General features: G+C 43.1%; 1 protein-coding gene across 7 annotated transcripts in view; it reads left to right on the top strand.

Moving 5' to 3' along the window:
* The first annotated feature begins 1,474 nt into the window (after nucleotides 1-1,474).
* Nucleotides 1,475-12,869, top strand: part of LGALS8 (galectin 8) — a 32,509-nt gene continuing 21,114 nt past the window's right edge. For 2 of the 7 annotated variants that reach the window (XM_003824513.7, XM_003824514.7), the window contains exons 1-2: nucleotides 8,125-8,815; nucleotides 10,722-10,869. In XM_003824513.7, the coding sequence (XP_003824561.2) occupies nucleotides 10,825-10,869 (45 nt within the window). In that variant the 5' untranslated portion in view covers nucleotides 8,125-8,815; nucleotides 10,722-10,824. Of the gene's footprint in view, nucleotides 1,847-2,954; nucleotides 3,026-3,164; nucleotides 3,242-8,124; nucleotides 8,971-10,721; nucleotides 10,870-12,869 lie in introns of those variants that run through there. The other 5 variants (XM_055099035.2, XM_055099081.2, XM_057299806.2 and 2 more) reach the window with 5 other exon arrangements.

Here is a 12,869-nt window from a genome sequence, read left to right as displayed (position 1 = left end):
ATCAACATGCCTCACCTCATATAACCCTAAGTTTTCAGCAGTTGGCAGTTACACCTGGAAACCATTTTTCTAAAATAAACAACAACTGTTTGCTTATGGATCAAAATGCAAAGGACCATAACATTTAGCCTCACCTTCCTACTACAGATCGAGTTTAAAAGTGCCATGGTATAGCTAAATTATGAAGAAAAATATGAATATAACTGCAAAAGTGGAAGGAGATTTGGGATAATTCTTGCCCATTTTGTTAGGCCAAATGCATCTTTGTGCAAATTAGAAAAAGGTGGTCTTCATCCCTTCACCCCTATCCTTTTGGGGGTGGAGGGGCAGTGGCTAAAGTACAGACTAGGTTTCAGCTACCACATCCTCCTTCAGTTAGCTGCCCTCGGCATGACAGAAACATGTGCAAACAGCCCTGTGCCTTTGTCTTATATTCCAGCCAGCCAAGAAAAATAGTGTAAAAGAGCAGCTGCTGTTTGGGGTAATGACCTTGGACCCTCCCCAATTTGTTCCAAGACTGTTTTTGTATTGATTTTTTCCCACATTTATGTTCCTGGATGGAAGCTTCCATATCTGCTCTTGGCCCTATTTGAAATTCCCTAGATTTCCTTCCTGGCTCCTGGCCTTTGGCTTTTCATGTGGCTCCTGATCCCACACGCTCCCTTAATTTGGATTCTCCTGTCATTTCAGGTGCGAGCTTTCCCACTACAGCCTCTTGGGCCTCACCTCCAATACCTCTTTCCCATCAGAACAGCCCGGACCTTCCCCTGTGGTAGAGCAGAGACAGAATTTAAATGAATTCTCAAGAAGTGCTTGGACTCATATCTAGCAAAATTACATGGCATTTAACCTTTGACACAAAAAATGCAGCTTCTAGGAATCTATCTAAAGATACACTGTGGCAAATATACAAAAAGAAGCATTATTTATCAAGCACTATTTCCTAATAAAAAATAATTCTTAGGTCAGGCGCAATGGCTCAGGCCTGTAATCCCAGCACCCTGGGAGGCTGAGGAAGGCAGATGGCTTGAGCTCTGGAGTTCAGGACCAGCGTGGGCAACATGACAAAACCCCATCTCTAACAAAAATACAAAAATTAGCCGGGCATGGTGGCATGCACCTGTAGTCCCAGCTACTCGAGAGGCTGAGGTGGGAGGATCGCTTGAGCCTGGGAGGCACAGGTTGCAGTGAGCCAAGATCGCACCACTGCACTCCAGCCTGGGTGACAGAGTGAGACCCTGTCAAAGAAAGAGAGAGAGAGAGAAAGGAAAGAAAGGAAGAAAGGAAGACAGAGAAAGGAAAGAGAAAGAAAGAGAAAGAAAAAGAAAGAAAGAAGGAAAGAAAGAAAGAAAAAAGAAAGAAAAAGAGAAAGGAGAAAAAGAATTCTTACTAATAAATGCAGGAGAAATGATAGAATTGAAATATCACCATTTTCAATTCCTAATGAAATAACGTATCTAGGCAATGACCATCAATAGCTAGATGCTAAAATCATCTGATCAAACACTGATGGGAACTTCGTAACAGATGGATCAGGCTAACAACATCTGAAACCACTAACTGGTTTTGATGTCATAAAAAGAAAAACAACCAGATATTTTCTGTCTCCTGATGAGTTGCAATTGGAACTACGTATCACCTGTAGAGTCTTCTGGCCAAAAAATTAAGCCCAGCTGGATCTTATTAAACCTTTAAATCTAACAGTTAGTTTTGAAGCTTTTACAGATTAAATGAAGTCTGAGATTTGCTTCAAAATGAACCAGTGGTGGGGAGGAAGTGGGTGAGGTGTAGGTGAAACAAGATTGGCCACGTTGATAATTGCTGGAGCTGGGCGATGAAAGCACAGGTATTTATCACACCATCTCTCTACTTTTGTGTGTTTTTTTGTTTGTTTTTGGTTTTGGTTTTAAGGAGCAGGGAGTCTAATAGGCAAGAAAGAAAAGAGAAGGCTGAAGGAAGACGCTCCCCCGTACAGAGACAGAGGGAGGGGGCTCCAAAGCCGAAAGAGGAGGTCCTCTCGTGTATGTTTTAAAATACTCCCAGATAAAATATTTTTGGAAGAGTACTTGGTTGGATTCAACAGCTTTTTTTTCATTTAAAAAAATCACCTCAATTTTTTTTGCTTGCTCTAACGTGCCATAGAAATTCCTGAGGTTTCACTTGTTTTTTTACAATGAACTGTGTAAACACAAGCTGGAAGAGATCAGCTATGCGCTGGAAAGGTTGGTTAAATATTGAGACTGCCTTGCTGAGGGAAGCCTTTTAATGAATCTCAGTAATTTTGCAAGAGAAAAGATAACAATGAACACTACATTAAACATCATTCTTTTGCACTTTGCTAAATATGTGTATGTAAATTACTGTCTGACTGTTACTGGATATATACAGCATATACATATGCACCTTTTTTTACTGTGTTTTTATTTTTTTTTTTACAGAGCTTGCTCTGTCACCTGGGCTGGAGGGCAGTGGCGCAGTCTCGGCTCACTGCAATCTCCGCCTCCCAGGTTCAAGCGATTCTCCTGTCTCAGCCTCCAGAGTAGCTGGGACTACAGGCGCCTGCCACCGCTCCTGGCTAATTTTTGTATTTTTAGTAGAGACAGGGTTTCACTATGTTGTCCAGGCTGGTCTCGAACTCCTGACCTCGTGATCCATCTGCCTCGGCCTCCCAAAGTGCTGCGATTACAGGCATAAGCCACCGCGCCCGGCCCATGAATACTATTTAAACATTTTTAGTATCATTTTGCCTTTACATTTTACATAATTTCAGATACATTTTCCTCATATCAAATAATTCAGCGTTTTTTAGTACTAACATCATAGTCTGTAAGCCATTCAAAAAATGTATTTCACAAAATAGGCTATCTCATCCTTTGAGCTGTTGAGATGAATTAATTTATACTCCTCCTAAGATCCCTCTCGTCACTAAGATTCTTTTATTTTATGACAAAACCATAGTTCTAGAAGCTTGTTTCTCCCACCTGAAAAGACTGGATTTGGGACATGATCCTGTAGAACTTCAGAGGTAAGCCTGGTGAATCGGATCATAGGGGGTCTGGAGGGTGAAAAAAAAGAGTTTGGTGCTCATGGATGGGGCTAGTATTGGGGTGTAGGGGAGATTAGGTCAAAGCAAGAGGATTCAAAGGAGAAATGAATTCCTTTAGATTGGGGAAGATAATCGGAAGAGGTAGAAGACACCGTCCATGACACTTCCTGGGGAAGCAGATGTATGTATAAGGATGTGAGTATTGTGGTTTTGTAAAGAATGCATTCCTGAAGATGTTGCATAATTTAAAACCTACATATTTTGATTAATTTTCTCATGAGAATAGCAGGGTATGTGTTCTCGGTGCTCACAAATGTATAATCCATTGTGGCAAATTTTTGCTTTCACATATTTTTTTTAATCATTATTGTCACAGGTTCTGTGACGGAGTTCTGGTTTCTAAATTCACAGCATACCAAGGCAGTTCTTTAAAGTTCTTGATACTGTTTTATCATATCTAACTTGTATTCCAAAATTATTGAGTTGGAGCACATTTTCCCAGCACTTAGCACCGCTATTTCATCAATGGTTGGAGAGGGGGTCCAAAAATTTTAAAATCATGTTAACAAAAATAACACAGCAACAAAACAATAAGCAAAATCACTGCCAGAGTATTCCTTAGCTTGAAACAATATGGTTCACATCGATAGAATATGGCATCTATTTCTGTTTAATCAGTTAACCCTGCTAAGTAGCAAGAGCTTACAATTCACGTCTGAAATCATGATTTTTTTACTGGTTTTTTAAAAAATGTGGGCTCCCTATATATAATTTAACATTTTGCTTGTAAGACTTAATTTTGCCTGGGTATGGTGGCTCATGCCTGTAATCCTAGCACTTCAGGAGGTTGAGGCAGGAGGACTGCTTGAGCCCAGGAGTTCAAGACCAGCCTGGGCAACACAGTGGGACCCCATCACTACCAAAAAAAAAAAAAAAATTAGTCAGGCATGGTGGTGTGCACTTGTAGTCCCAGCTACTTGGGAGGCTGAGGTGGGAGGATCACTTGAGCCCAGGAGGTCACCGCTGCAGTGAGCCATTATTGTACCACAACACTCCAGCCTGGGTAATAGAGTGAGACTCTGTCTCAAAAAAAAAAAAGACTATTTCTAAATGTGTGGCTATATTATACCATATAAATGTGGCTTCTTGGGCAAGGAAAGAGGACAATATAGATGAAAAAGAAATTGATCCTACCAGAAGTGATCCTTTTATCTGCATAACTCTCAGGCAGTTGTGGCAAATAATTGGCAATATCTATTGTTCTGAAACTGGTTTTCGCAACTTTTATTGGGAACACCATCCCCTCTCCTGCATGATCAGTTTCTCCTCTCCACGGATCATTCACATGAGTAAAGTCAGTAGCGTGCTGGTAAATGTTTAAGATCTTGTTCTTTGGGGGAAAAAGGTCCTAAGTTCTAGCAGTTGCCCTGGATAACTTCAAGGTATCAACATGGAAGTTATGTACAAAAATGGCTGTCACAAGCCAGTATGAGCTAACACCAACATACTACCCAGTGTTCTTCAAACTTCAGGTCACAGCCCGTTAGTGGGGCTTGCAAACATTTTAGTGGACTATAAGCAGCATTTTTTTAAAATGAAAAAAGTAGATTGTTTTACACATAACAGGAGTATTGTTTTGTACAAATTTTTTTTTTTTTTTTTTTTTTAGACACAGTTTCACTCTGTTGCCCAGGCTGGAGTACAGTGGTACAATCTCAGCTCACTGCAACCTCGGCCTTCTGGGTTCAAGCGATTCTCATGCCTCACCCTCCCGAGTAGCTGAAATTACAGGCATGCGCCACAGGGCCCAGCTAATTTTTGTATTTTTAGTAGAAACAGGGTTTCACCATATTGGCCAGGCTGGTCTCAAACTCCTGATCTCAAGTGATCCACCTGCCTCGGCTTCCCAAAGTGCTGGGATTACAGGAGTGAGCCACCGTGCCTGGTCAAAATTTTTGTTTTCGTAATTTTAAGTATGTGTGTAGTAAGTCTCAATGGAAATGTAATTCTTATGGCAGGTCACTTGAAAAAAAAGAAGTCTAAAAGTCACCAATGTAGTATCTTCTCTTTAAAAAAAAAAAAAACCAACAGGAGAAAACCTGAATCTGCCCTTTGCTCCACTCCTTCCTCAGCTATAATGCTGCTTCTCCATTCCTCCTCACAGCAAACCTTTCTGAAATCTTTATAGTCATGGTTTCCACCAGTTCTTCACCTCCCATTTCTCAACACACTTCAGAGTCAGAGTCAGCAATGACATCCATGTTCCTAAGCCCATTGCTTACTTCCGTCCTCCTTGGCCTCTCAGCACACTTGGCACACAGGCTGTTTCTCTTTCTTTGGCATCTGTGACACCACTCTCAGCAAATTCCCCTGGTTGTCCCTTCTCAGTCTCATTTATTGGCATTGTCTTATCTCCCCAGGGCTGTCCGAGGTGATTTTCTCCCACTACTCTCCTAGGTGGTGCCATCCAATCCCATGATGTCATATCATTCTTCCCTCATGCTTCAGCCATACTGGTTGGTGGCCTTTGTTTCCTGAACACATTTAATGCATTCTCAAGACCCTCAGGGACTTTGCAGCAGCTGCTCGCTAAGGCTGGAATGCTCTTCCCCACCATCTTCATATGGCTGTTTCCTTTCTTTCACTCACCAGCAGCTTAAACTTTGACTCCTCTGAGAGACTTTCCTTGTCACCCAACTAAGGTTGCCACTCAGGTGCTCCCAATTTAATCTTCTCTAAAACACATCACTGTATGTGTCCTCAACTAGAGTATAAGCTTCCTCGAAACAAGAACAATCAAAACTCCTTGCCCTCATGGAGTTTATAGTCTTATGATGGGTGAAGTAACATAAAATAAAAAGGCACCTTATATAGCATATTAGCATGACAAATGTTAGCCAGAAATAAAGCAAGGAAGAGTTGCTAGGGAGTGTGTATGAGTGTGTTTTGGGAGAGTGTTTGCAATTTTAAATATTGGTGGTCAGGAAGGGCCCCACTGAGAACTGACATTTGAGTAGACTTGAAAAGGGAAAAGGAAATATTGAGTAAAGATTTTAGGATGGGAGTGTGACAGGCCTGCTAGGAGAATAGCAAAGTCGCTGTGGCTGCTGCAGAAAAAGAAGGAAAGTAGTAGGAGATAAAGTCACAGTGTGTGAGGATTCGGGCAGATCAGGAAGTGCTCGTGTAAGAACTGGATCTTTACTCAAAGAATGAGCAAAAATTAGTAGACGGTTGGCCGGATGCAGTGGCTCACACCTGCAATCCCAGGTTACAGGAGGCCGAGGCGGGCGGATCACTTGAGGTCAGGAGTTCAAGACTAGCCTGGGCAACATGGTGAAACCTTATCTCTACTAAAAATACAAAACTTAGCTGGGCATGGTGGCGCGCACCTGTAGTCCCAGCTACTCAGGAGGCTGAGGAACATGAATCACTTGAACACGGTAGGCAGAGGCTGCAGTGAGCTGAGAATGTAACACTGTACTCCACTCCAACCTGGGCAACAGAGTGAGACTGCCTCAAAAAAAAAAAAAAAGTAGGTTTTAGTAAGGGATTAACATGATCTGAATTATGTTTTGTCATGACTTCTCTGGCTGTTGTGTTGAGACTACATTGCAGAGGGGCAAGGGCAAAAATAGGGAGACCGATTAGGATACTGCAGTAATAATGTAAGAGATGTGGGACTCTATCTAGAAGGGCCCATGAGGTCCTTTGCATGCTAGTATTCTTTACTGCTGTGCCTGGCCATGATAGGCATTCAGTGAATATTTGCTTATTTAAAATAACACACTGGGCTAATGGAACAACAGTGCCAAATGAGGGAGATATTTCTAGGAATAAGTTCTTAGGATTTATGAACATTTTAATCCAGATTTTCTTTGTTAACTCTGCTCTCTGGCCCTTTCACTCAGCCCCGTTTGCACCTAAATATGACTTACAAAAGAAATACAGCATTTATGTGTACTTATTTCAACTTATTTTAGCTTTGTAAAGAAGTACAAGGTTGACTCAGGGCCCAGCTTGGTGTCTCATGCCTGTAATTTCAGCATTGTGGGAGGCCAAGGCAGGAAGATATTGTGAGCCCAGGAGTTTGAGACCAGCCTGGGCAACACAGTGGACCCCGTCTCTACAAAAAAAAAAATTTTAAATTAGCTGGGCATAGTGGTGTGCGTCTGTAGACCCAGCTACTCCTGGGGCTGAGGTGGGAGGATCACTTGAGGGAAACCCTGTCTCAAAGTGGCGGGGCTGGGGGGAGACTCAGGCAGAATTGTGAAGATATTCAATTGCTCCTGACTTCATCAATAATCTAACATTTCAACCTAACATTGATATCTATTTTATGCAAAGCATTACACTATGCACTGGGGACTGTATAAGACAAGTTCCTTTTCTCAAACTACAGTTGAGTTGGATAGATAAAACACACAACACATACCAAAAGACAACTATAAATCCAAGGCAGTGTATGTCAAGGGTAAATTCACCTATTCAGATTGGATCTTGAGAAGTGCATCAGACTTGGAAAATGGGTAAGGAGGAGAGAAAAGCAACAGTGAATCAGAACATGAGTTCCCAGTTATGGGACTTGTAATGAATTCCTCAATTAAAACAAAAAATAATGAAAACAAAAGCCAGGGAGGAGAAAGCCCACGTTAATGACACTAAAATATATCTTTCCAAACAAATGTGGATAAAAGCCAAGTAGAGAAGATGAGAACTTTGAGGTCCCTAACACAAAATAAACAGTAAGCAGCCAGCCATTCCAAGTGGCTGACATGACTTTGTTTAACTTTATTTGTATTTCTGGCTGGTGTGTTTACAGCCAATAGGTCAAACTATCAGTCAGTGTAGGGCCCTGAGAAGTCGGGTATTTAAGAGCATCTAATAGGCACAGAATTGTGCTCCATACTGCTTAAACTGTTCCCTAAGTGTCCAATTTGGAGAAAACACCCACACGCGGGATAACTGGCGAGTGACGCGGAGTGGCTGCGAGTCCAAGTTATCACTAACGGATGGGGAGCTTGGGCTGGGCACAGTCCAGCGGACTGAACCCTTCCCCCACCGTTTCACCTGCATACAGAGGTGTGTACTGTCAAAAAGCAGCGCCTCCAAGTCTCTTCTGGCACTGTCTGGACTTCGATCCGAGGCAGACGAGGAAGCTGAGAAAACCCTGGCGTTGACCCCGTGGACCTGGGCGCCCCGGGAAGGCCAGCGCTTGGTCCAGGCAGGCGGGGCCTGTGCGGTGACCACCCTGGTCCTGAAAAGTCCCAGCCCCGAGCGCCCTCCCTCCTAGACCTGGAGGCCTGGAACAGCCAGGTGGACGTCGGCCCACTTGCTGCGGAAGACAAAGCCTTTCTCTTCTTTCCTTCCCATTTTCCAACCACCTCCCACCCCACTCCGCCTTCGGGGCAAAGGCAGCCAGATCCACCCAGGACACATTCTTTGTCCTTATCCCTCTGTGCTCGTCCCACAGCAAGCCAGTCGCGGTCCAAGGCTCCAGAGGCTGTGCAGGAGGCCGAGCTGGGTGGCGATCAGCGGCGGGTCCCTGTCCAAAATCCAGCAGAGCCGCCAGGGACGCCCCATACACAGAAGGCGGGGCGCGGGGAGGGTGGGGAAACCACAGCAGTAAGGCGCGCGAGCCGGGAAGTGAACGAGGACTGACTCCTGCGGCTTCCCGTAGCCGCCCGCGGACGCCAGAGCCGGGAACCCTGACAGCACTTAGCTGCTGACAAACAACCTGCTCCGTGGAGCGCCTGAAACAGCAGTCTTTGGGTGAGTCGCGCGACCTCCGGCCTCGGGTGGCGGGGCAGTCGCTAGGGGCGTGGCTGCTCTGAGGGTCTCGCCAGTGGAGGATGGCATTCGGATGTCACGGCTCCTCAATCACAATTTGATGGGTGGGACAGTGTCCAGTCCACCCCGACCCGCAGGTCCTCACCGCGGCAGAGCCGGGGCTGGGTGGCGGGGACGCTGCCTCTGCAGGCGAGGCGCCCCGGGGCATAAGGGATTATCAGGAGTCGCGGCCTTTCTTGGACATCCCTGGCTGGGGTCAGGCTGTTTGCCCTGGGGTGTCTCCTCGCTGCAAACCCACCCCACCTGGGCTGCTTTCTCACCTGTTCCCTCCTAGCCTGAGGCCGAGCGCCACCTCCAAGTGGAGGAATCTGGGGAAGTTTCCTTCCCGGAATTTGTAGTGACAGTGGAGTGACCTCCATTGCGTTCCCTGCCTCTAACACGCTCTTTAGGATGCCGGGTCATTTGACTGCAGTATTAAACATTGCAAAGCGCAAGTCATGTGACTTCCTTTGACCGTACGTGAAACTTAAGAGATGGCTTCTTGTGATGCATACGAAGTGTTCATGCTGGCGGGACCTGTCCCTGGGGATACTTCCGGGGTTGCGTGATTTAATGCAAGCAGATGGCTTAAATTGGGTCACTGGCTTGTTATTATACATGTGTATGGCAACTCGGCATCCATTCTTTTTGCTCTTGTTCTTACTTCCTGAATTGAGTCACGGAGCCAGAGTTTTGAGGTTTTGACTAACGAATTAAGTTAATGACATGGGGCTATATTTAGGTGGTAAACCAAGAGGGATACAGTTTTTTTCTTAATAAAGAAAAAGTGATAGATTTGATCGGTGTGTATTGTTGGTGTGCAGTATAATGACAGAATTGCTGGAAGTAAAATACAGGAAGCTCTGGTTTCATTTCCCTTTTAGTTCTGCTTAAAGTCGAGTTTTTCCTGGAGCTATTAAATGCAGTGTAGTGTCCATGAGTGCTTTTATCTTAAAAAATGTGGCTGATGCTTTCCAACACTCCCCTGCCCTGTGATTATTATTTTTTTAAGCAACAGAGAAAACTGTATCTTAATAGTATTAAAAGTATTGGATTTTTCCCTACTTTGATTTGTTTAAATTGGAGGAGGAAGAGCAATTCTTTCTATTCACAATAATAATAGCTAACATAGCGCTTACTCTTTCGCTGTTTTATTAACTCAGTCCTCAGAACAAACCAATGATGTGAATACTGTAATTCTCATTTTATGGAAATGAAAATTTAAACGAATACCTCTGGTAATTGTACGGGACTGTTTGATTAGTATTTACCATTAATTAATTAAATTTTTTTTTTTTTTTTGAGATGGAGTCTCGTTCTGTTGCCCAGGCTGGAGTGCAGTGGCACAATCTCGGCTCACTTCAACCTCTGTCTCCCAGGTTCAAGCAATTCTCCTGTCTCAGCCTCCTGAGTAGCTGGGACTACAGGTGCATGCCACTACGTCTGGCTAATTTTTGTATTTTTAGTAGGGATGGGATTTCACCATATTGGTCAGGCTGGTCTCTAACTCCTGAACCTCAGGTGATCCACCCGCCTTGGCCTCCCAAAGTGCTGGGATTACAGGTGTGAGCCACCATGCCTGGCCTATTTTAGTATTTTTAATAATAAATTCCATGTTAGAAATTTTCTACTGATGTATTTTTTAAGTCAATATTTCCTACACTCACAATCCAAAATTATTTAGTATATGAGCACACTGGTAAGAATGGGAGGCAGATCGTTGATTGTAATAATATTCTATTATTTGGTAAATATCAGTAACATAATATATAATTTAAATTTTAAAATAGGATATGAAAAAAAATGCTACATGCTTACTTTTCTTTTCCTCTATTTTTACTTTACACAGGGCCAGTGCCTCAGTTTCAATCCAGGTAACCTTTAAATGAAACTTGCCTAAAATCTTAGGTCATACACAGAAGAGACTCCAATCGACAAGAAGCTGGAAAAGAATGATGTTGTCCTTAAACAACCTACAGAATATCATCTATAACCCGGTAACTGATTTCTATAAGATAACTTTTTACCTATGCCAGGACAGATCCAATAGAATATTAATTATCCATGGGGAGACAGGGCAAGAATAAAAGCCAGTGAACATATTTAAAGCACCTACTATGTAATAGAGATGGTGGTGGGTGCTGCCTACGAAACAGCTCTTGTCCTCTAGTGGGGGAAGAAGTCACAATGATAATATGACGTGATGAAACAGTGTTATGAACAGGGAACGTCTGGGCAGAGTGGAGGGAATGCCAACTTTTGGTGATGGGAGGAGGCTCAGCTAATCATAAATTGTAGTTTTTAAAGGAAAATGGATTTCTTACTCCACAAGTTTTTCATTTTCTTTTTTAATTAGAGCTGTCCATGAGAAGTTAATGTCTCGATCTTTCCCTCAGCCTTTCAAATACTGCTTGGCCCTTGAGCAGGGAAAATGTCAAAAGCCAGTGGGGAGATGGAGAGTGTGAAGTAGTAAGGGTCTCGTGCAGTTCAGGCAGGTCCTAGAATCCCTGAATGACTGTAATTGCTGGAAATTGCCCTGTAATCCTGAGCAGTAAAGAGCTTGTTTTAGTTTTATGTGGTGGTGAGAATCTTTAGGAATGTCTAGTTTCCACGTATCTGAAGCTGAATCCTGAATCGAGGTCTGAAAAAGGACAGCCACTTTTTTAGTAAACCGCCTAGAAGATTCTTGGGCAAAAGGAAGGGTGAGAATCCTTAAAATAAGGCCCTAAACCAGTTTTGTTAGTGTGTGTGGGTTCAAGTTTTTGTCATTTACTTTATAGCTGTATTTCCTTTTTCCCTAAGTTTTAATGTCATTGTGTAAGAATGAGGTATCGCTGCTGTATCAAGCAAAGTCAGTTTTAGGAGAAATAGCCTTTCAGTGGTAGTAAGTTTAAAAAAGATGACTTCCTGAAGCGGAAGCTTGTGAGACATTTAAGATGACTTTGCGCATGTTAGAGTTAAAAACATCCCAAGGCTGTAAACTGATTTCCTGCAAAGATCTTAAAAACAACAACAACAAACTAGGCTGCCTGCCAGGGGTGTCTGAAGTATCATCTTGGCTCAAGCTGGGAGAATGGATAAAGGTTACACTGTTCATTTCTGCCCTTCACACAGAAAAGAAGATAATTTTATAGGTAAAATTCCTGCATATCTTGATTCTAGCATACTGCTGATTCCTGTAGTTTCTGGGGTCAGTACTCTCAACTATTGAGGTGGAACAAAAATAAGCAGACTTCATTTCTTGAGGAAGGGGATCTGGAGAAGTAGTTCTGCTCTAGAGCAGAAAATGCCTTCAGTCTTGTGGCATGGGCTGGATGCTGTTCTGAGGATAATGCATTTCCAAGGGAGATATTTTTGGCAAATAGCTTTTTTTTCTTTCTTTTCAAATTTCTCTGTTTTATTATGAGTTCTCACAAAAGAGTCGGAAAGGTTAGAGGTAGACTGAACTGAATGGCAAAAACATTTTGCGCTCTCTTTACATTTCACTGCTGTAAAATATTTATAGTATAAAGGGCCTGTATTGCACTGAATTTCTCTCATTTGTAGCTAGTTGCCCTTTCAATGTTCCAAAAAAAAAGGCTGTAAATAACTTATTTTATTTATTCAATTAATTTTTAAAAAAAATTTTTTGAGATATAGTTTCCCTCTGGTCACCCAGGCTGGAGTGAAATGATGCAATCTCGGCTCACTGCAATTTCTGCCTCCCGGGTTCAAGCAATTCTAGTGCCTCAGCCTCCTGAGTAGCTGGGACTGCAGGCACGTGCTACCATGCCCGGCTAATTTTTGTGTTTTTAGTAGATATGGGGTTTCACAGTGTTGGCCAGCCTAGTCTCAAACTCCTGACCTCAGGTGATCTGCCCATCTTGACCTCCAAAAATGCTGGGATTACAGGCGTGAGGCACCATGCCTGGCCAACTGAGTTATTTAAAGATAATCAATTAGTATATTTTATAAGCTAGACTTAGGAAAACTGTTTTCAGCTGGGCATGGTGGCTCA

This window comes from Pan paniscus, chromosome 1, assembly GCF_029289425.2.
Source record: "Pan paniscus chromosome 1, NHGRI_mPanPan1-v2.0_pri, whole genome shotgun sequence".
NCBI lineage: Eukaryota > Metazoa > Chordata > Mammalia > Primates > Hominidae > Pan > Pan paniscus.
Note: the sequence above shows the minus strand (reverse complement) of the source record. Positions and strands in the feature narration are given on the sequence as shown.